This window comes from Anguilla rostrata, chromosome 7, assembly GCF_018555375.3.
Source record: "Anguilla rostrata isolate EN2019 chromosome 7, ASM1855537v3, whole genome shotgun sequence".
NCBI lineage: Eukaryota > Metazoa > Chordata > Actinopteri > Anguilliformes > Anguillidae > Anguilla > Anguilla rostrata.
In genome coordinates this window covers 15116807-15140488 of record NC_057939.1, presented here as the reverse complement: position 1 = coordinate 15140488, position 23682 = coordinate 15116807, and the positions used below count along the sequence as shown (strand labels likewise).

Sequence of the window (23682 nt, the reverse complement as noted above, 5' to 3'; positions counted from 1 at the left end):
AATACCTGAAAAACACTGAGTAGAAAGGCATGTGGCTCTATTGTCCATAAATCTCTCTCCAGCAAACAAGTGTTCTGATACGGCCCAGTTCAGACGGGCTGTGCTGTATATCTCATGCTGTGAGTCACTGACATGAATGGAATCAAAAGAGGGCAGGTTACAGTGGATTCCTGCAAGATAAGGCCCTTACGTGGACTGAAATGTGTGGGTATGTATATAAACGCTTCGACAAGTGACAGTGTCATGTGTGAGAAGTGTTCTGTGCCGTGTGTGAAACTTCATGCTTCAGCTTCATGTGTGGGATTGGTGCTGTTCTGTGTCTGAAGCATGAATTGCTTTGTATGCAAGACGTGTGCTGTGTCGTTTGTGAGACGTGCTGCCGTATATGTGAGATGCGATGTCATGTTGTGTGAGATGTGCACTGCTTCATATGAGAGCTGAGACCATCCACTGTGTTGTGTGAGATGTGTTCTGCTTTATAAATTAGAAACACACTCCTTGTGCGAGATGCGTGCTGCTTCATGTTTCAGATGTGTATGGCCTCGTGGGAAAAGGTGTGCTTCATGTGTGAACCACATGCTGCTCAATTTGTGAGACATTTGCTCTGTCATGTGGGATGTGATTTTCTTCAGGTGTGGAGATGTTCTGCTTTATGTATAAGATGTAAACTGTACTTTAATGGGGGTTTCTCATGTAACCTGTATTCAGGAAGTTCATAGAACTGTAGTTTGTGGACCAAATCGATCACATAAGATTAGAACATTACTCTAATTGCTGCTATTAATATCCGTAGCAATGAACATAATCTAATGTACTATTTGTTAAGCAGATTATATCATTAATTTCCTGCTTCCCTCTTGTGGTTATGTTCTTATAAACGTGCCCATGTTAGCCAATGTGAATACAATTTAGGTGAACTTTGTTTATTCTTTGTGGATGACAAACTGTAGCTCATGCCTGCCTCTTTGAACACATGAAAGCCCTATGAATCTAATCTACTATTTGTTAAGCAGATTATATCATTAATTTCCTGCTTCCCTCTTGTGGTTATGTTCTTATAAAAGTGCCCATGTTAGCCAATGTGAAATCAATTTAGGAGGACTTTGTTTATTCTTTGTGGATGACAAACTGTAGCTCATGCCTGCCTCTTTGAACACATGAAAGCCCTATGAATCAAATGATGAGTATATTGAGAAACTGCTGGTATTAATCAGATATTTTTATTTCCCAGACTAGAGCAGACTGTCCAGACCCAGAACAGTGACTGTGGACCAGGGCAGACACCAGTCATGCTGATTGGTTTCCCCTTGACATATTGAAACATGCTTGTCTTTCCACATGTGTCTTCGATGTTGCGTGTGCTGCATATTTCCCATCGTCGTGTGGGAAATAAGTGAAATACTGTATCTTTAGGCTGTCCTTCCACAGAGACGTTGCACTGGTTAAATCTCAGGTCCCTGATGTCTGCTGGTTTGATGTGAGCATATTCTGTCACTTTAAGGTTGTGTCTACGAAGACAAGAAGTACAGCAATGGAGATGTGTTCAGCCCAGATCCCTGTTTGTCCTGTGTGTGTGAGGTGAGTGCTTCCTTAGAGATCTTAAAACAAGATCATGCTCCCTTTTAAAAATCTTCTTCACCTTTCCTGGAGAGTAGTCCTGTGTCTGTAGTTAGTGACATCATTGCTTAACATCCTTTAAGCCATTTTTATCTCTTTAATGTAAAAACATTGAACAGTATGAGCAGGCAATCCCACACTTGTGTGACTTCGAGACATGGCATCACATGGCATCACCCACTGTTCGCCTGCTGTCGGAGCAGAAATAAACATTTAAACAGATTAGTGTTCGGAATTCACAAGCCTTTCATTCACTAAATGATCAGGGATCTTCTTCCAAATGTGCTTGGTGCAGTCATGATACAGCAAGGGGGCTGTTATAGCAGACTCTATGGGAGTCTGGTTGGGTTCCTTTTGCTGGAAGAAGCACAGGGAAAGGCAGCACATTCCATATGGATGTTCTAAATAACAATATCCCCGCATGGTTTTAAGAATGTTTTCAGTAGTGTGGGTTTGCAGTTTGCTTGGTATCCTTGCAATCTGCAGGCTGGTGATTTGCTGTTGGCAGAAAGAAGAAAATTTAGGCGAGGATAATGGTGTAATCTGCTTGTTTATCTGACTTTTCAGAATGGGCATGCCCAGTGCCAACGGGGGCACTGCCACCCATTGTCCTGTCTGAACCAGTATATCCCTGAAGGGGAATGTTGCCCAATCTGCCGACCAGGTAAAGACCCTCACTCCCACAGCTGATGGTATTTGGGGCACAGGGGAGAGCTGTTATATAAATATATTTACGACCTTGGTTATGCGTGAAGAAACTATGCTGTGGAAGTGCTCTGAAAGCCGTGTCTTTCTAAGGCTGTGAGTATGAAGAGGAAGTCTATGAGAATGGAGCTGTCTTTGTATCGAGATCCAACCCCTGTCTGAAATGCACCTGTACAGTAAGTCGGCCATTAACTACCCTCCATAAAATGCCTTTATGGATTAAATATTATTCCAGCATAACCTGTAGTTCAGGAACATGTCCTATTTGATTGGCAGTAGAACTTCCTTAACAAGTTAATGGCAGATGCTTTTCGCCAAATCAACTTATAGAAAGTGTTACATTTTAGTAAGCATAATAATAATAATATCTGCTAGACATATTGTTGTTGTTGTTGTTGTTATTGTTATTATTAATGAGGTCAGGGGTATTAATTGTATTTCTGTTGTTTCAGAACAGCCTGGTGAAATGTACCCCAGTTCAGTGCCAGCCTACAAGATGCGCAAACCCTTTTCAGATAGCAGGCCAGTGCTGCCCCACATGTTCAGGTACATTTACGCCACCATCCGGGCTGTTCTGCTGTTTCAGTCTCACTGCAGCAACAGCCATTTCTCTTTTTCCCTTAATGATGTGATCAGAGTAGACTTTCTGTTAAAGGAATCCTTTCATCCCTCCAGCACAGGCTAGGTTCATTTATATTGGAGCAGTCTTCTTTGAAGGCTGCACACTGTAACTGTACAATCTGCAAATTTACAGCATTTGAGGATGATAGATAAAGATCTGCTGGGACTTGTCGACGTGTTGTGACTCTTGACAGTGAGGGTAATCTGGATGATTTAAAACTCTTATTTTCAGCCTGTGATGTCGACGGCAGACCTTACAACGGCTCTTTCAACACGCTGGATGGCTGCCAGATCTGTACCTGCAGGGTAGGTTGACTTTGTGTGTCCTCCTGCCATGTACTCCATGTTATTTTGCCCTGTACGCAGGAAGCAGTGACTAATGACTGAGATCAGGGATGGGTCGCGCTGCATGGCTTTCCTGCTGAGGCCATTTTGGGGCAGCGCGGCTCCCGCACATGTGCAGTTGATGTGGAGAGGAATCTCCGACCCTTCCTGTGTGGGCGTGTTTTTTGTACAGCTGTTTCAGTCCAGAGCCTTGTGCACTCTTATCACTGGGCATGATTCTACTGGGACAGATCATTGAGGTGGAGTCAAAGTTTTGACTGGGGTTTAACATTTGATAGCATGCGTGATATCACTAAAAAGCTCCATGAAAGTATCTGAATGTGTTTTTTTTGGGGTCTGTGTGTGTCTGTGTTCGTGCATCGCTTGAGTGAATTTGTTTCTCTGAGTGTATCTCTCAATGTGCACATCTCTGGCTGTCTCCTCCAGAATGGGAACCCATCGTGTGTGGACGTGCACACGTGTCCCCACTCCTGCAGCCACGGGGTGAAGCCGCCATTTGGATCCTGCTGCCAGGACTGCTCTCGCTGCAGTGTTGATGGGCAGGTCATCCTTGATGGCGTGTCCTTCTCTGCCAGCCAGGATCCTTGCGAGCGCTGCGTCTGCATGGTGGGCCACGATGCCTGTGACCTCTCTGTGCCTCTCCAATACCGTAGCGACATCATAAAGTGGAGAGAACTTATTTAGCATTACCAATGGCCAGATTCACGCTTTTTGAAAGGTTCTGCTGTAGATTTATTTTGGTCTTAATTAGGTTTTGCTCCTTTGTTGTGTTTGAAGGAAAAGACTCTCCTGTTTGTAGAATGCCTCCAGTGATACTATGCACACCTGCACCTAGTCTGGGTCTGTGCGTAAATTAAGTGACAGAAAGGGTTATTGCAATGACTGTGTGAGAAGGAGGAAAAATGCGGGGTTAGGTCTGGCAGTTCCAGCCATTCAGCCGCTAGCTGACTCAAGCGGGAAAAAATTGGAAGGATCAGCAGGAACTTCGGGACGTGCAAACAGCCGGGATGCAGGTTCATTAGTCTCTGTGTTGGTTTTGCACCTGCAGAGTTATGAAAAAGGCACGCGTTCTCCTGTTATTTAGCGTAGACTGAGGTTTCGCGAAGGAAGAGTGCCCTCTATATGTCAGTCAGAGCACTGCAGCAAATCAGAAACAGCGAACAGGAAGAGCTTTCTTTGCGGGGTGAGGGCTGGAGCTGGGGTTGGGGTTGAGTGGCGAGCAGTGGAAACTCGGTTCTGGGAGAGCGGCCATGCGTGGTGACCGGCCTAATGAACGCTCGTCCTTTTGAAGGGCGGATGGCGAGAGCGGCGCTTTTTTGGCGGGCCGGTGGAGTTTCTGCCTCATCTGTTCTGCATTAGAGGCCGGGTGACAGCGGAATGCACAAAGACAAAAGGGAGTGTGTGAGGGTTCACCCGTCCCACAGTCCCATAACAGCACCCCCAGAGTCCCCACAGTCTCTCTGCAATCCCCCCACAGACTCCCAGTGATAAGTGCTGGGGAAAATGGTAGTCTGGCGCAGAGAGGACTGAGCGGGGGGGTGAGGGGTGGCGGGGGGGGTGTGGGGGTGAGATGGGGGGAGGACAGGGGGTTGTTTATCTAGACAGAGAGGCTCAGATACATCCGGCACTCACTATTGTCATGTTCTGTTTCTTTACTTTTTTTGGGGGGGGTGTAGAATGGGAACTTAGTGTGCTCTCACGTCTCCTGTCCTCCCCTGGATTGTGTCGCTGTTGAGACCAGCAGGGGCGAGTGCTGCCCCAGGTGTCGAGGTGAGTCGCCTGTTTGTCTGAGCTCCATCTTAAGCAGTGATCCAGGCCTCCAGAACCCTCTGCTTATCACAAGCCAACCAGTGACTCCACACTGAGTGTTCAGATAAGGGATCTCTGTGCCTCAGAATGTTTATTTTAACCAATCTAAAGTAAGATTTACAACGTTACAGGTAGCTCTGTCAGCAGAAGTGGGCTATGAAAACCTGAAAGAGTTGCCTGGAGATCAGTAGCAGTTATTAAATCTCAGGAACTTGGGACTTTTATCTAGATTCAGGTGCTTCTGGGACCATCCATCTTCTGTATTTATTGTCTGTCACTCATTAGTTGCATGTTGGCTGAGCTAGATGTGTTTGGTACAGTAGCTTGCTGGCAGCAGTGAATGTGTGTTTTAAATTCTGATTTTGGTATTCATTTTTCTTGTGAAGGCTGTGTTCACAATGGAATTCAGCGTGAGCATGGACTGCAGTGGAGCATCCCAGACAACCCCTGTACCATCTGCACATGTGTGGTAAGTGTGCGCTAGAATTTGTGTGTGTGTGTGTGTAAGTTTGCACAGGCATGCATGTGCAGTGAGTATATGTATATATACAAGTGTGGGCACACATTGAGTGGGTTTGTGCTATTTTCTGTTTGTAATCATTGCTCCCTGATTAGTGCTTGTAAAGAGGCTTCCATGGGACCTAGTTCCAAGGAACTATACCCTGAACCAACAGTTTAAATGCTCTGTGAGCATATGGCATTGTTAGTACAGTGGAGAACAGCTTCTCAAGGTATCCCGCAGAATACATACATAGCATGCAGAAATGTAAACAGTCACCCTGGATGAAGATGTACTTTATAAACGAAATAGTGAAAACAAAAGATAATTCTCTTGGCATGCCCACACTTTGCCTTTTTTTCATGGATCTGTGTTTACTTGGATGGAGGTTGAGGATGGAATCGTATGGAGGATTGTCCTCTAGTCCACAAGTCTCCATATTTTAAGGCTTATAATAACTGCTAACCAGTGATGTAAGAGTTGCATACATGAGGTCCAAATGGATGTGCCATCATTGGCCAGATTAATTTATGATAATCAGTGTGTTTCGCAAAAGGAGTGCTACATACTGCATTGGAATGTAAAAGCCTGTGATTGAAAGCATATAGCTCCCCCCACTGTGAGGTTATTCTCTTGCCTAGTCTACTGAGAAAGAAACTTCAAGATAAGTTAAAAGCCCTATTGGACTTCCTCTCTCGAGATTGAGACCATGAAAATGTGTTTTACATGCACTTACCTTTTATTGCACAGTAAATCTGTGTCTAGCTTATAAGCGTTCTGTTATTCCAGCTCGTGTGAAATGCAGCGACTGTCTCCTGTGTATAAATTCAATTCAGTTCAATTCAATTCAGTTTTATTTGTATAGGCCTTTTTAGAGAGACATTGTAAGATGCTTTACAGAGAAAACTGAAAGGAAAATTGGTAAAAACCTGGCCTAAACCCTCAAAAAGTAGGTGAGGTGAAAAATAAAAATAAAAACTTGCCAGTGGGAATAAATCTGGGCAGGAGCCTAGCTATAGAGGGGGAGTCCGTCCTCCACTGGCTGGCCCAGTGTAGTTGTGAAGGTAGAATGAATGGTGACTGTATGTAATGTAATGACTGTATGGATTTAAAGCAGGCATACCATGGCTTGGCATATCCAATGGCTTCTCTAACCCCTGCCCTGTCTTTTACCCATCCCTCTCTTTCACTCCCACCTCCTTCCCTGCCTCTCTCTTTCTTTCCATACCTGTGCATATATTTGTCTATCCGCACTCTGGAGCAGGAGGGCCGGGTCCAATGTGACACAGAGAAGTGCACCCCTTCATGTAAAAACCCCTCTAGCCCTCTGCCAGGCACCTGCTGTCCCGTCTGCGACGGTGAGTGTGGGACACCCTGAAGTACCAAAATCCTGCCTGTGCACAAGCCCAACCTCCCCCCATGGCACCCTGCTTTCTGTTTCAGTGGAATATTCTGTCTGACAGTTGCATGTCCTTGTTGAATAATTATTACAGTAAATCACCAAAAAAAACAGCTTCATAAAATCAAATGGTACTCTAGAGGATATTGTGTTGTATTCCTAAAACACTCATTTAAAGCACTATTCAAAAAGAAACTAAAAAGAAATTGATTTTAGCAATTAAAATAACCACATTATAAACACAAGCAGGTATAAAATAAGGTAAATGCATTAAAATTAGAACACAAAACATTTCTAAAAGGGCTTTTGAAATAATGACATCCTTACGGAGTCCTAACAGTGTGGTCCATAGTCTCAGAGTCTGCACATGAAAGCCCAGTCGACCTTTGTTTTGAGTCATTGTTGTTTTTTACTTTTCTAATGGCAGCGTAACGATCATTTTGTCTTCATCGCCACGCATCATTGTAAACAACTGATATGAGCGACATTATTCAGCCATTCCTGTCTGTCAAGAGATTGTCCTTATCATTATTGTAAGGTTCAGCGGGAAAGTTTGTGTTTATTGATAACTCTGCATAAAGCAACTAAATTTCAAAATGCGTGTTTCTTAGTATAGTTCATTCGTTTCTCAAATTGTGTTATACATCTATATCCCAGGGATCCCAAACTCTGCAGGGCCACAGTGTCGGCAGTTGTTATGATTTCCTTTCAATCAGCAGCCAATCTAGGCCTTGTAAACAAGGTGTGTGGACTCTTATGGAAACAGTTACTTCAAAGAAGCACCAACGTGCTGAAACCCTCCAGGATTTGAGTTTGCAGTCCTAAAGCCTGACTGGCAAGTTTAAGAAGTTCATTTTTATTCTGTGTGTTTGTTTTAGGTTGTGGCATGAATGGTCGAGACTACCTCAATGGGGAACAGGTACCTGGTGCAGATCGCTGTCAAGACTGTGTTTGTGTTGTAAGTTTCCAGTTGCTTTTTGTAACCGTTCTTTTGATATCATTCATGCATCTTGTTCAGATTGTCCTTGATTTTAATCTGTCCGTCCAGTGCAATATTCCAATGTATTAACTTCTGTGAAGTGGTATTCTGGTAGCCTGTCTCTTGCTCTGAAATTATTATATTGTGTGTCATTAATGGACGACAGAGCAGTTTAATGGTAAGAATGACATAGGGAGAAACATAGGGAGACAGAGGGAAGAGCATATGAAAAAGAAGTCAACTAAAATAGAAGTAACTAATGAAGTAAATCAGAAAAATTGGCAATAAAATAATTCACACATTGGTGTGAAGTGAGAGAGGACTGCAACTTCAGTCCAGAATGTTAAAATATATCCATAATCCCCAGCAATGTTTGAGCAGTCTGTAACTCCAGGTCTCATTTTACGTAATACTGAAATTAGCTTCCTGCTATATGCCGGTGACCTAGTCCTGCTGTCTTGCACAAAGCTGAGTCAGCAGCAAGATCTGTTTCTTCTCAAACAGTGCTGTCAGAACTGGGCACTGATAAGCAATCTGGACAAGGCCAAAATTATGGTATTACAGAGGAAATCCTGACCCCAAAGCAAATGTTCACCATAGATAACACAGTACTGGAACACTGCACTGACTACTGCTGCTTTGGGTTGAAAATTACTGCCTTGGTGAGATTCAGCTTGGCTCTCTCTTCAGCTATGTCTCTATCAAAGTGAGAACCATACAATAGTATTGCTGACTTTTGTGTGGAATAGGGAAGAGTGTGAAAAAGAGAGAGTGAGGAAGAGATGGGAATGAGGTTGGGCAAGATATAGTGGAGATGGCGAGAAAGAAAGAGGATATACTTGTTTTTCCTATGTATCTGCACCAGAATGGTGACCTTCAGTGCAGCTCCACCCCTTGCCCCCACGCACTCTGCAGAAATCCAGTCAAAAGGCCTGGAGAGTGCTGCCCACGGTAAGAGCACACCCACTGCTTACTTTACTCAGAATACTCTGCTCCTGGTAACTGTCGCTTCCTCATTAAGATGTTTGATTGTTGGTGGCAGTTCCATGTTCAACTGGATTCACATGCATACCATAAACGCACTTAAAAAGTTATCTGCTGTACTGTGCATAGTCCCTTACACACTGTCTTAAGAATTGTACAAGCAGCCGATTCATCCATAGAGAGCTGAATATAACTTTCCAGTGATATAACAGTAAGATTTCCACAATAAAATCGGATTTGTCATTTACTATTGTCATGACTATCATAAAGGAATGCTACTTCAGCATCCTCTTTGTCCATACAGTCATAGACATCAGGATATGAGGGGACACAGTGTGCTGTAGGTAACAGGCAATGAATGCTGGGTAGGGAGATTAAAATCTAATATGAGCTTCTCTTATGCTGCAGATGTGAACAGTGTCATTATGAGTCTCAGGTCTATGTGGATGGGCAGGTCTTTGTCTCCCACTTGGATCCCTGCATGCGCTGTCATTGTTCGGTGAGTCCTCATCCTGTAAAGTGAATATCGCCCAAAGTTACCAGTTTCAGCTGCACCTGCATGTCGCTTAAGATCTAGAAACAGGTTGGCTCCTTATCCTGCTTTCCCACTGTAGACCTGGAACCAGGCTGGCTCATGGTTCTCCTCACCCACAAAGACCATAGATGGACACAGAATTACTTTCCATTTGCTCTCTGAATATTTCTATTTTGTAATAGTTATTTTCATATAAACAATTACAAAACATTACTGTTAAGAGAGCAAACTGAAAGTAATTATTTGTCCACCTATGGTCTTTGTGGGTAAGGAGTCTACCTGGTTCCAGTTCTACAGTAGTAAAGGGGAACCAGCCTGGTTCCAGGTCTACAGTGGGAAATGGTGTAAGGAGCCAAACTGTTCCTAGATCTGAAGTGCCATGCAGGTGTAGCATGGCATAGCACAAGTTTGCAACCCCCTGATTTTGTTATTTTAAGTGGGTGATATTTCATATTGTGCTGCAGTGTGTACCATCAAGACAGATGAATAATACAATAGTAGAGGAGAGGTAAATGCAGTGATGGATGGGGTGATGATGGAGCGAAAGATAACTGAAGTACAGAGATAAATTTACTGCATCATGTGGTAATAATTCCTGAAGAACAGAAATGGAGTTGACAGTCATGTAATGTGTCTGCTCTACCAATAAAATCTCACATTGTATTATTTACACCTCAAGTAAACAGCAATGGCTACTCTAACTCAGTTGTTTTTGTGTAGAAAATCTACAGCAGCCAGAGTTCATGAGGGGGTTGCACTTTGGCAAACTTGGCTATGCTACATTTTACCTACAATGGCCCAGTTTGGCATACAGCTTCCATCTCATTGTTGTGGTGCATGCTAATGGACTGGGATACTGGACATGGGGTATTGTTGGGGTGTTTGTGTACGGTGTAACACTGTCTGTATCTCACAGGGTGGGGAGGTCTCCTGTGAGCGCCTTGACCACACCTGCCCCCCTCTGCAGTGCACTCACCCAGCCAAGACCAAAGGCCAGTGCTGCCCCACCTGTGAGGGTGAGTACGAGGGGCCCTGTGTCATTACACTGGGTCACAACCTTATAGGTGTAACAGCTGGTGAATGATGGGTAAGCTTTTAAATCTGTCCGGGTTCTTGGTTTGTGTTCCCGCACGGACCGGACCATCACTCCTGACGCAGCAGGCTGCTATTCAGCAGTGCTGTTTCTGCCCCTAACTGAGTCGGTTGAGAAACCAAAGAGCTTTACAGCTCTCTAAAAATCTGTTCTTTCCACAGTCTCTGACATGGTGGACCACATCAGTTGTGTTTGAGGGTCCTTCGACATTACTATGGCCGACTCTAAATCACTTCCTGCTGTTGGTGTGTTGAAGCCATTCTGTGGTTTGCTTGGAGGGGGGGGGTGTTGTGTTTATAGTGGCTCACAGAGTAGGATGGTGAGGTAATTACGGGCTCCGCTCTGTGATGAGGACAAGGCCGCAGTGGAAATGAGGTAAGAACATTTCCCAGACTTTTTGTCAGAAACCCCCCCCTCGCTTTACTGATCCAGGATCAGTGTTTATGGTTGGAATCTGGAGGTGATTTTTGCTATAACGAGCCATGCTGTGGAAAGACTGCATCAAAGTGGCACAGAGTGATTAGCCGCTGTCAGAGCCGGAGCCCCCTGTGGCTACGCCCTGTTAATCTCTGGCATTTTACTTTACTTGGCACCAGGGGGGGTGGGGGTGGCTGGTGCCAGGGACAGAGGGGCAAACCTGGAATGGGGCCCAGTGCCCAGAGACTTTGCAAAAGACTTCCGCCAATGGAATTCTATAATACACTACAGCCTGAGATGACAGTTGTGCCTGTCTGAAACACTGTATCCACTGATGATAACAGCTTTGATCCATGACTAACTTGTTCTACTGATTATGATTGAATGAGGCTATAAAATACTACAGCCAAAGGTGGTTATTATATCAAGCTAAAATGTACCACTTCTATTCTATCAGTGATTCATCGGTTGGTTGTAAGATACGTGTGATATAATTAACACTATGTTATACATTTGATGCTAAAGTACATTATTATGTGCAAGTGTTTTGAAATGTGTAAAAAAAATCATTTAGATTGCATTTTAATGTGGGGTTGATCACAGAAAGTGTACTTTTGCTCATTTCTGCTCATTATTTGCATCGTAGGCTCATAAGGTTTAGGTGGCATTTACTTTGCATTAAGCATTTGATTCAATTTTTCTTTTACAGTTACTTTGATTTGACTGTGCATAATCTCTACATGCTTAATGTAATTAAAGGTACCAAGGAGTTTTCTGTGAGAATGTGAAGTGCAAACACAAGGGAACGTGTCTGTTTGGACATGTCCAGCATTTACAAAGCATGTTTTTTAAGGGCCTTTGGCTGTGTGCCAGAGTTACCCCTTAATCCCTCAAACCCACAGTAAGGGTTCTCGTTTCATAGTGTGGCTTGATATCACCAAGCGACCTCTTCAATGTCAGAGGGAACAAGGGACAAAGGAGTGGTAAAAAGCGTCACTTTGGAGTGCACCTGAACTCTCATCATTATTTAATGCTCCCTTTGCTGTCATTTACATTCCCTGCAGGTTATTTTTTCACACAAATTGACCTTTTTTTTTCGGAAATTACCTGCAAAATACTGCTCAGTTATTGCAAACGGTGCTCTTAAGTGAAGTAAATTATAACAAAATTGAAATTTCAAATTTAGCAGAACGAGTACGCGCATATATTAAATTGTAAATCTTTAAAATCTATTAAATAACTGCATGTGTGTGTGTGTGTGTTTGTGTGTGCCTGCCTGCATGTTTGTGTTTCTAGTGTGTGAGTACGAGCGTAGGGTCTACATCGATGGGAAAAGATTCAACCCCCCAGGGAGCGGACCCTGTGTCCATTGTACCTGCAAGGTGAGGCCTACACACACACACACACACACACACACAAAGACATGTGAAAACAAACACGCATGCGCACACACATTCATGCAAGATATGGTCCTGTTATTGTCATTGCCATATTGATGGGTGCATCTCTGTCACAGAACGGGAATGTTAGATGCCATGAGGAGAAATGTCCCCCCACTCAGTGCTCCAACCCCATCATAGATCCACAGCTGTGCTGCCCTGCCTGTAAAGGTACCCTGTCCATTGCACCGCATGTATTGCACACAGTCTATTGCAACGTCCATATCCTCAAAAGGTTTAAGGCCTAGTAAGATTGGTATAATGTGTCTCCAGCACTCATTCAGCTTGATGAGTTGTTATTGCCTTATTTTCTGTAGGTTGTCCTTTGAGAATGCTCGGTTTTGTGCCTGAACCATACGGTGGTTTAAATCATCAGTTTTGTGAAGGAACCCTGTGCACTGTCGCATATTGACGGATGTGGTTCGTCTGGCAGTTTGCCTGTGCGTGCCTCTGGAGTCAGAGAGAACACCTACTGTAAAAGTGCCCAGGGCTCTTCAGACTGAACATTAAACCAACATGCTATTATTCGCTTCCTCTGAACCATCATTTATCTCCCTTTCTTATTTTAAGAGCACAGGAGTAGCAGCGCATTTTATTTGCCATGCATTTTTCTGAAAATGTCATCCTTTGCAAAGGATTTTGCAATCTTTTTATTTTTAAATGGATGCAATTTGATTAACATAATATGAGATGTAACACTTCTCCAGAGCATCTGGTAAATGAATGTAATGTAATGAGATTAGATGCTTGCTGTGCTTTGTGTAAACCTGTAACTTTTGCATCGCTTGTTTTTGACTCTCTTTTCAGGAACAATACTAAAAAAGACCGCAATAACCTGTTATACCAACGCTAATTCCTTTTATACCAACACTCATTATTTATACTCGTTGTTATGCCAACACTCATTATTTCCCTCCCTGCCTCCTCCCAATTCTCAACCAACCCCGAACCCCCTAATTGAAGCTGATGAACTGCAGGCACAGGGAATGAGGGATATGTAGTTCAGTCTGGCCATGTTGTTCCAGTATATGTGTATAACTCAGTATCTCTCTCTCTCAGTTTGTGTGCTGGAGGGGACGGAGTTTGAGGAGGGGGCAGAGTGGGACGATGAAGGCCAGCCCTGTCGCCGCTGCCGCTGTGTTGGCGGGGAGCCCGTATGTCATGTGACCCAGTGTCCCCCTGTGTCTTGCCTTCACCCCAGCAAGATGGAGGGTGAGTGTTTTTGCCAGGGCAGGAGCTCTGCACCCTGAGTCCTGCTGCATCGCTAGACCTTCCCTGACTACACCTGTCCCCTCCCATAGGCCAGTGCTGCGCCACCTGCGACCAGTGCACCTACAACCAGCGCGTCTACGGCAACGGGCAGGACTTCCCTGACCCCGATGACCCCTGTCAGCAGTGCAGGTGTCAGGTGAGGAGGACCATCAGGGGGACTCTGGGGCACGTAGTCCTTTAGTCCTGGCCGATGTTTCTGTTCTATTAGTCTGTGGCAGCTGTGTTTATTCTCAGGCCAGGATGGGAACAGACTTGATTCCCACGAGCTCCACCTCCAGTCGTGTTCAGAATTCTTTTAATGTGTTCAAGTGGAGCTCAAACCCAGAAGCGTGGCATTTTCTTTTCTGAGTAGGAGGATAAAGTCACTGCCCCAGTCAGCCTGCTCTCAGATCCATTTAAATTGCCCCCTCTTGAGGTTTAAAGTGTTAGTTTTGTCCCCCCCCCCCCACCCCCCCGAATGGGGTAAGACATCTATCATAGATCAACAGGAGGTTTATATTAGCATCATGCATGTGGACTTAAACGGTAAGCTTCAGTCAGATGCCTAGAGTGGTGTTGGTGTGTGTAGATGTAGACAGATGGACTTGCGTGTGTCATCAGAACTGTCTCCTGCTGTGTCTTCCCGCTTCAGGATGGCACAGTTCAGTGCTTTGTGACACAGTGCCCACCCCTGACCTGCGTCAATCCTCAGACGCCACCAGGACAATGCTGTCCCCAGTGCCCTGGTGAGCTGGCTCTGCCCTCCTGTCAATCACCATCATTCTCTCTTCCATCATTCTCTCAGACTCAATGTGGTATTCATGAAACATATTGTGCGTATCCCAGGGGTATCAGAGGATAAATGCCACTTATTCGTAAATTGAATGTGCGTGCCTGTTCATGTTGATTTGCATAAGGACACACCCTAGCAATCCCATTAAAGGTGTGCCACCTGCAGGGTTGTTTGCAAACAGCAGCCATTCATTGCTCCCCCCAATTGTGTCCCTATGGACGATGTGCTGTCTCTCACCAAGGAACAATTTGCCAAGTAATCCGAAAGCAACGAATACACCAGCTTTGGGTTGGGCCACGCGCTTGTGGGTTTTTATCATCTTTTTATCGTCAGAAATTACTTTTATCAATAATAGTAATTAATTTAATGCCTTCCCAGCATGGTTATTATTGCAAAATAAAATTAAGATGAAAAGTGCATTAGGAAAAAAAAATATTATCGTAAACAGAAATAAAAAAACAAAAATGAGAGTTTTTGAAAAAAACTAAACTAAAACTACCCAAACTTGATCTTTAAAATGAAATAAAGTTGATCTGAATTGAAATCAAAAGCTTGTGAAAAAAAATAGTGGTTATTCAGATTAGGTTAGTTAATGCAGTTAAAATCAATAGTATTAATATATTATTATATTAATAAAATTGTATTGACAAATATGTGTTAACATGAGGTCTGTAACAGTTTAAAATGACTCCATGAATAATGAAAATGATGAATAACAAAATTTTTTGGGATCAAATGATATTGTACACATGTTTTGTGAATGAGGCCCATTGAGTGCAATGAAGCAGGCTCTCCAGTGAAGATCCTGACTGAGGCATGGGCAGTGTGGCATACTATGCCTGAGATCAAGTCAAGTCTGTTCCGTGCCAGGGGAAATGCTTAATTAGCCATGGTCACCATCACCAGGGGAGGGAACTTCAGGTGGGCATTCACTGGCTTATCCCTCACCCGCAGGGCATCTGTTTGAATGGACACCTGTGACCTGATGTGTCGTCATCAGTTCTGTCGTTCTGAGAAACTGTGGAATTTCCAAAGGACAATAGCCATGAATCCAATACACACAGAATGAGCATTGTGTTGTTCGCTTTGTTTTTCTATGTTTCCCCCAACAGGGGGCAACGTAAGGCAGGTAGAACCTCCGGGTTGAACGTATTCATTTACAGGAGAACCTGTAATTATATTTCCAGAAAAGGAGCTTTGCTAATAGAGGCAGTAGAACAAAGTGGTGGTCTGTCATCATGCTGCCATTCAGTGTCTCTATATGAGCTCAAGTGCATACGATAGATATAAATACTCTGAGCTATATAAATACTTAGTGGGCCTTTATCAGTGAAGATGCAAATGGGATTACATCTCCATGGCTCATGGTTAGTTCTTTGCTGTTATTTCAGAGTGCTGCGCCTTTTGTTTCTTCCTTTTTTTTGCATCGCATTAGATCTGCATTCACTTCTGTGCAGAGACGAACTTAGATCAGAGAAAAAACACTTCAGTGGCTCCAACTCTGTGAGGGCTGCGTATTTTTGTTAGCACTTGAATAATTAAAACAAAATTCACATATACCTGCAATTGTACTTCACCCTTAGGGGAAGGGAAGGGAGCGACAGAACATAAATGAGTGTTTTGTCGTCTCTTCGCCTTCAGTGTGTCCTTGAGTTTGTGATGGCTTTGCCACCTCAGCATTCACTTTGAGGTAGATTTTTTCCCTCTGTAGCTCTTTATCTCTCTCAGACAGATCCTCTCTTCTTCTTTCACTCTTGCTGTCTTGCTGCCTATCTCTTTCACACAGACCCTCTCTCTCTTTCTTCTTTCTTTCACTCTTGCTCTCTGGTTCACACTGTTTTCTCAGAAATCAGACATTTTCTCAGTAAGTGCTTACTCAGTGGCCAGACCTTGAATTAAGGAAGTCTGTTAGCTTCTGTATTGACAAGGTACAATATACTGTTCTCTGAACTGTACTGAGTGTGTGTGTGTGTGGGTGTGTGTGGGTGTGTGTGTGTGTGTGGGTGTGTGTTTTATGTGGTAAGGGTCTGTATGGCCGTGGTTAAGGGGGGGTCACTGGACTCCAGTGTTAGGAGACGTCTGCTGGAAGTGCACAGCAATATCTCAGAACATCTCCCTGTGCACTCTGCCACACTTCCCTTGTATCAAAACTGCATGAAATCCAAGCCAAACCCCCCATCCCCCACCCAACCAACAAATATTGCATCTGTGCCTCAGTGCATACTGAAGACAAAAAAGCCCATTCAGACATCCGGTCTGCTCCTGACACTTGACCCGATCTGTTACCTAAACCTGTTACCTAACATGAGATCGATATAATCTCAGTTCAGTTTGTTCTAATTGTAAATCCAGCTCAGATCCTCTTCAGATAAAATGTCAGTATCCGAGTAAGCCATTTCCCCTACATCTGCACTGCTATAAAACTAAACTGCATATATGCACCAACCTCATAAATACAATAACCAAAAATCTGCCGATCTTTTAGGAGATACGATGACCTCGATTTTAAGCCATTTTAAGTAATTTCTGCTTTTAACTTTGGAATATCAATTGAAAATTTTGATGTGACTTTGAATCGAAATGAGCGTTTTGTGCATACAGATGAAAAGCTGTGGACTTAATTTTGGGGAAAATGGGAAATGGCTGAACTAAATGTGCACTTACAAAATAGCTTTTTCCAGGTCGCTTAGATCTCACCTTGGTTACCTTGCCTTTTCTTATATGAATGATTCAATCAATTTATTTCAAACTAAAGGGTAAATTTGCTTTTAATCTATTTTTTGGAAATGTACCATGGGGGAGATCCATGTCGCATTGAGCTCCACATATAAAACAAAAGTTTTTACCAAATATTACAATCACGTAGGTAAGTGAACACCAGCTTTATAAAACAATATTACCATCTACCAGGGCTTCTGTCTCCTAGATGCTGCTAAATTCAGATTTATGTGTGATGCATTTGGGGTCCCAGTGATATTTGGGACATGATGTAACCACACCCCATAGCAGAGGGAATAACTGCTTCTGTTAATGCTCTGCCAAATTAATGCACTGGCACTGATCCAGAAGCATACAGTGATGGGAGTTCAGTCATGAATGTCCAATCAGATACAGTAGTGTTCTCTACTGTACGAACTCATAAAGGGGATGAAACTGAGCAGCTCCCCCTTTCCTCAGAATTACCCCCGCCCCCACCCCCACCCCCACCACTCAGGGGATACCAACAAAACATGAGGCAGCAGTTCTCCTAGGCTGCTTGGACTGTCTGCCTTTCGGTCAGGCTAATGAATGGCTTCATAGGGTGTGCGGTGGAAGGAGTGAACATACTCCTAATGTTTTTTTGTTTGTTTTATGACTCTGTTGTGGTGCTCAATGGCCTCTATTAAGCAGCACCAGTGGGCCGTTTGAATTTAAGATCGGGGCCCATGCCAGCTGGTTACATTACAAAGACATGAGTTCTATCACTCAAGGGGGCTGTTTCGTGAACTTCCCCTCACAGCTTATTGGTAGGTGTAAAATGGTCCTGGAGTAAACAGCTGCAGCTGTGATAATATATTTCAAATATTTAATATTTGAAATGGAGACAATGTCAGCCTCTCAGCATTTATCCCTTGTCTCCCTTTTGTGTCTGCATATCTGTTCTGTCCTCACATGCTGGCCCATTGCATTAGCATTGATTCGGGGTGTGGTAGGCCCAGAGCATGACGGCATCTGTTCAGAACGGTGCCCCTGCTGCCCTGTGGTGTGAAATTAAATCTGCGGAAATGTTACATAGATACATCTCCTAGCGTAACCCTACGTATCTCCACGTGCCAAGCTGCAAACTGCGTTGCAGCCTTTCTCTGAGGCGGTACGGTCTGTGGTCTGACAGCACTCCCGCCTCGGGGAGTTGTGCAGGGCATGGCTTCGGCCTGTGACATTCATCAACGCTTTGGCAGCCCCGCGCTGTAGAGCCGCGGTGTGGTAATCACTATTACCGCGAACGCGGCCGAGTGGCAGCCTGGAGCGTCTGTCAGCCGAGGGAGCGTCACGTCGCAGAGCCGCAGCCTGCGCCATTTATCGCCACTCAGCTGGCAGCGCTGAGGGACTCTAAGAACAGAGGGGCATGCGTATGTGTGTTCGGTCATTAAAGGACTGGGAACACCAGTGATATACAGAACAGCCGCTGTTGCTTACATGCCTTGACGGACAGACACGCTGTCCATGCTCGGCATCTTCTGCCTTTGTAAATCGTCTGTTTTCTAAATCCAAGGCCTCGTCTGCCAGGAAACAGGCAACGACTCATTTCCAACTATAACAAGAGCAGTGATCTTTGAAGGAATGTGAATTTGTGTGAATACGGGTGATTTGTGTCCGGATCGGTAGTTCACTAAACACTTGGGAGAATGAGAACGCAGACGGAGCTTTAATCTCATTTGCTCCTTCCGTGTTCCGTACGGCACATTTACCAAGTGAATAATTTAAAAGCGTTTATGGGACCCCTGCTGCTGCAGGCAACTAACCCACCTGTCTAGTGGAACTAATATGCTTGGTCCTGGGCCATACTGTCTGAGTACACTGAGGCGTGAAGCCCTGTCTGCCTCTCTCTCTGTCTCTTCTCTCTCTCCCTCTCACTCTTCTCTCTCCCTGTCTCTCTCTCTCTCCTCCACATCTCTCTCGTTCTCCTTTAAAGCAGAGAAATTATAATGTCGGCTTGTTCCATCCCTTAGAAGCCCTGAATTAAATATTCTTCCTTGATGAGTCCAGAGCTAATATGCTTGGTCTCGGGGTGTACTATCTGAGAACTCTGAGGCGTGAAGCGCTGTCTGCCTGTTCCATGCTTTAGAAGCCTTAATTAAAATATTCCTCCTTGATGAATCCAGAAAGAAGAAAGTTGCCATCCTTCATTCGTACAGTCAGGCTGCCTGACAGGCAGTCCCTCTGACTGCAGGTTGCTATGTTTTCATGGAACCATGTGTACAAACTACAAAGTGCTTTGTTTATGCTGTCAGGTTTTACTTTTCCCAAGAAACAACAAGTTTACTTAAGTGATAATAGTACGCCATTTTTCTGTAATCATAATTATATCTAAATCAACAGAAAGCTATAAAAATATTTGAAAATATTTGAAAAATATTTAGCATTTTATTTTAATTGCTCATGTGAACAGTTCTCATCTGTAATTAAATAATGTTTCATATTTCACATTAAATTTCATTGTTTCCCAATTTTAGATAGCAATTGTGTTGTAATTACAGTCGAAATTGGCAAAAATATAATTGTCTAGTTTTCTATTCAACTATTCATCGCTGCTGCTATTAATTTGTTCATGTCTTGTAGTTTTGCCAAATTTATAGATTAAACTGATTATTTATTACTGTCGTATCCATAAAATTTTAAGAATAACAAAGTGTGTGTGTGTGTGTATGTGTGCCCTGTCTCCCAACAGACTGTGACTTTGAGAATCGTGTGTTTGTTGATGGAGAGGAATTCCCCAGCCCAGTGAATCCCTGTCAGGACTGCGTGTGTTCTGGAGGCAGAGTGGACTGTCAGGATCAGGAGTGTCCACACCCCACCTGCACATACCCACTACCGGGGTCCTGTTGTCAGAACAACTGCAACGGTATCGAAGTTCAGGGACATATTGTTAACACATGCACATATCGTACTTATTGCAACTGTACTGAAATTAGCCATTCTTGATAGATTAAATATGAAATGTCATGTATTTTGTCTGCTCTCAGATTTTTTATGTTATTATTTCTATTGTGTTATATAGTGTTGTTGCAGTGAAATAGCTATTTGTTGTGTTTTTTAAAATGCCAATGTCCCTTTATGTCAGGTTGTAACTATGCTGGGAAGGAGTACCCAAATGGAATGGAATTCCCTCACCCCACTGACAAATGCAGAACATGCCATTGCATTGTGAGTTCTCTGGCGCTTAGATATGTCTGCTTTCCTGTGAACTGTTCAGGTTTATGCTAAAACATCATGCCTCCAATTGCTAAATTCTAAATATTTTGATGGTGTTATGAATTTAAAAAAACTGTCGTATCTTTATAGTATCTTTACGGTTAATATCATCTCAGTGTCTTTATTTCACACCAAGAAAACTGAAATAGCTTCCCTTGAACGTTTCCATGTTCACTATTTAAAGATGAAGAACGTACTTACCACGAGACTCTTTTTGTTTTCACACCTCTAGATTTTTGACTCTGAACTTGATTATCACTTCTGTTTCCTTGCAGTGAGCTTTTTGCCATGATTATAGTTCTATCTTTAGACTCCTATGCTTGTCAAAGGTGCTATTTTAGTTCATACCCAATTTCCCTGGAGAATAAAGGATTTGAACTTGTGATGAATGCAAGCAAAAGTGCCGTGGGTGAGCCGTGACATTTAGACTCGTCTCGTCTCGTTTCAGGCACAATTACAAGCAAATTGTTCATTGCCTTTGGTTATGTTAAGACCAGTGTCAGGCATTTTCAGAATTAAGATTTGCCTGCAATTATTACTCAAGGCTTTGTAGAAAGGTGAGGTACATCATCCATAATTATTATTAATAATAATAATAATAATTATTATTATTATTATTATTATTATTATTATTCATCTGTCTGGACTTCTGTTGTCCTCAGCCGAATTTAATTAGTTTGTGATATGTTTTTCTGCAGAATGGAAACGTCCGGTGTTTGATGAAGAGGTGTCCTCCACAACAGTGCAACAACCCTTACATGGTGCCTGGAGAGTGCTGCCCCCAGTGCCCAGGTGGGGAAGTGCGGTCTGCACACCCGAAGCTGCATATAAAAAGCCAAGTTTGCCTGAATACATTCCTCTCAGCATTGCCTTCCAGCCTGGCATTCAGCTTGAGTACTAGTCTTTTCAGAAGCGACAGGCCAGGAATTCTGTACATTGAGGAATGATTTAAATGTGCTTTTTTATACTTGAAGCATGTTAGAATTTACGACAGTATTCACTTCTCTGTGAATGTGGGCAGCACTCATGTGCTTCTTGAAAAGGACCTTAAACCTTTTACAGAAGACGAAGATTGGCTCGAAGTTTGGCCATCTGACTGGTCAGGTATAGGAGGGGGACCCTTCATGCCATGCATTTGTATAAATAGATGGTATGCACTTGTAAAGAGCTCCTCGCATATGTGTTTGGCTGTCTGGCTGACTATAAAGAATGCAGACATTAATTAACCCCTCTTTGACTGAAAAATCAAAAGGTCCTCAGGTGGAATTGCAGTTCAAGAGTGATATTCATATTTCCAATAAAAGGAAATATGTATTAAACATTAAAATGCAATTTAGAGAAAAGAGACAGATGTGGTAATAACAAAATATAATAAAAGAAGAATAAAAATAAGTAGAGACATGAGTAATGATAAAAGTAAATAAAAACAAGATAAAAACAGCCATAAATACAAATGTGATTACCCACATACTTTGTTTTTAACTTCCTCTTAAAATGTGATGGTGCCTACCTGATATCTTGAGGCAGCATTTTCCACAGTTTAGCTACAGAAATTAAAAGGTTGCTTCACCACTCTTCTTAAGTGTAATTTCTGGCACATTGAACCAGTTGGCATGGGATGGTATTCAATTTTGCAATAGTTTATAACTACTTATTAACATTTCAGAAATGTATGAAATGATAATAACTCGTTTTCTACATGTTGTAGTATTGTGGCTTTCATGGCAACTCCTAAGATGGAAGGGGTCATTTCAGGTCACTTTGCAGGGTGATTTGAAACTAAGGTCAGGATCTAAAATTACCCCTAAATTCCTTTGTACATGTTTATGCTGTAGAGCCAATTGGTCAAGATTACAGGTTACTTTTTACCCAATATTTACCCAAGTACCAAGAGTACTTTGTCTTTTTTTTAAATGTAATTTTAGGAAGTTATTACTCAGCCACCTTATGACTCTATACAAACAACCACTGATGCATTTAGAGCTTTGGCATCATGCGTTGCTATTGAATGTACATCATCAGTTTGGATATCATTGCTTCATCAGTGTGAGCACTGGCATTTTCCTGACTGTGGCTGAGTGGCTGCATTTAGCTTGGCTGTAACCTGGCTGCTCTGTCCCACAGCGCCACCTGCAGACTGCTTGTACATGGGGCAGTCCTACAAGCATTCCGGGCGCTTCTACGACCCCGCAGACAAATGTCGAGCCTGCATCTGCTCCAATGGGACCGTGAGCTGCCAGCGCAGGCCCTGCAGCCACGCCCACTGCTCACACCCCATCCTCCAGGATTGCTGCCGCACTTGCGACGGTGAGTGGGCGGGGACTAATGCCCGCGTACGTCCTTCCACGGTTGAAATTGACCAGACACGTCGGCTTCATAACATCCTCTGCTACTCTCCCTCTCTCTCTCCTCTCTCTCTCTCTCTCTCTCTCTCCCTCCCTCTCTCTCTCTCTCTCTCTCTCTCTCTCTCTCTCTCCCTCTCTCTCCCTCCTCCGCAGGCTGTCTGTATGACGGGAAAGAGCACGCTAACGGAGAGACGTTTTCTGACCCCTCGGACCCGTGTGGGATGTGCGCATGCCGGCAGGGCACGGTGACCTGTGAGAGGAAGCGCTGCCCCAAGGTCACGTGCCCTTTCCCTGTCCCCACGCAGTGCTGTCAGGTCTGCGATGGTGAGGCATTTCTTCTAATGAGAAAGTGAATCAATGGCATTTATTTTTAGGGTGAACCATCTCTTCAAACTAAAAGTTTTCTTTAACTCTTAAAAACCTTTTAAAAAATTTAAAAAAGAAAAACAAATGAGTTTTAGAATTTTTTAAATTTTTTTCTGTATGTACTTTGGACTGCTGAACTGCATGAATGGTTCTGTGTAAATTATGATTGTTGTTGTTGTTGTTATTATTTAGTCTCAATGCCTCACAGTAAATGACATGACATAATGTGAGGCATACAGTACATAGTGATCTATACTGTTAGTGCGATTAGTGTGACGGAAGGCTCTCTTTCCTCCACCCCTCAGGATGCAACTATGTTGGGGAGGAGTACCTGAATGGTCAGGAGTTCACTGACCCCCGTGACAAGTGCAAACGCTGCAGCTGTGCGGGTGGTCACGTGACCTGCAGCCCTAAACCCTGTTACACAGCCAGCTGCTCGCACCCTGTCACTCTCCCGGGAAGCTGCTGCCCCATCTGTGAAGGTAAAATCCGGTGTCCTGGAACCAGCCAGGGCACCCTAGATCCAGCCATAG

The 23682-nt window shown here is 43.5% G+C and overlaps 1 protein-coding gene across 2 annotated transcripts in view; it reads left to right on the top strand.

Moving 5' to 3' along the window:
* Positions 1–23682, top strand: part of kcp (kielin cysteine rich BMP regulator) — a 67572-nt gene that overhangs the window by 22419 nt on the left and 21471 nt on the right. For both annotated transcript variants that reach the window (XM_064343073.1, XM_064343075.1), the window contains 24 exons: positions 1502–1578; positions 2185–2281; positions 2416–2498; positions 2775–2868; positions 3176–3249; positions 3715–3894; positions 4965–5058; positions 5484–5566; positions 6861–6954; positions 7874–7953; positions 8840–8925; positions 9367–9457; positions 10410–10509; positions 12300–12385; positions 12520–12613; positions 13502–13654; positions 13744–13850; positions 14346–14439; positions 19915–20088; positions 20308–20390; positions 21137–21230; positions 22563–22745; positions 22937–23107; positions 23455–23631. In XM_064343073.1, the coding sequence (XP_064199143.1) occupies positions 1502–1578; positions 2185–2281; positions 2416–2498; positions 2775–2868; positions 3176–3249; positions 3715–3894; positions 4965–5058; positions 5484–5566; positions 6861–6954; positions 7874–7953; positions 8840–8925; positions 9367–9457; positions 10410–10509; positions 12300–12385; positions 12520–12613; positions 13502–13654; positions 13744–13850; positions 14346–14439; positions 19915–20088; positions 20308–20390; positions 21137–21230; positions 22563–22745; positions 22937–23107; positions 23455–23631 (2649 nt within the window). The remainder of the gene's footprint in view (positions 1–1501; positions 1579–2184; positions 2282–2415; positions 2499–2774; positions 2869–3175; positions 3250–3714; positions 3895–4964; positions 5059–5483; positions 5567–6860; positions 6955–7873; positions 7954–8839; positions 8926–9366; positions 9458–10409; positions 10510–12299; positions 12386–12519; positions 12614–13501; positions 13655–13743; positions 13851–14345; positions 14440–19914; positions 20089–20307; positions 20391–21136; positions 21231–22562; positions 22746–22936; positions 23108–23454; positions 23632–23682) is intronic.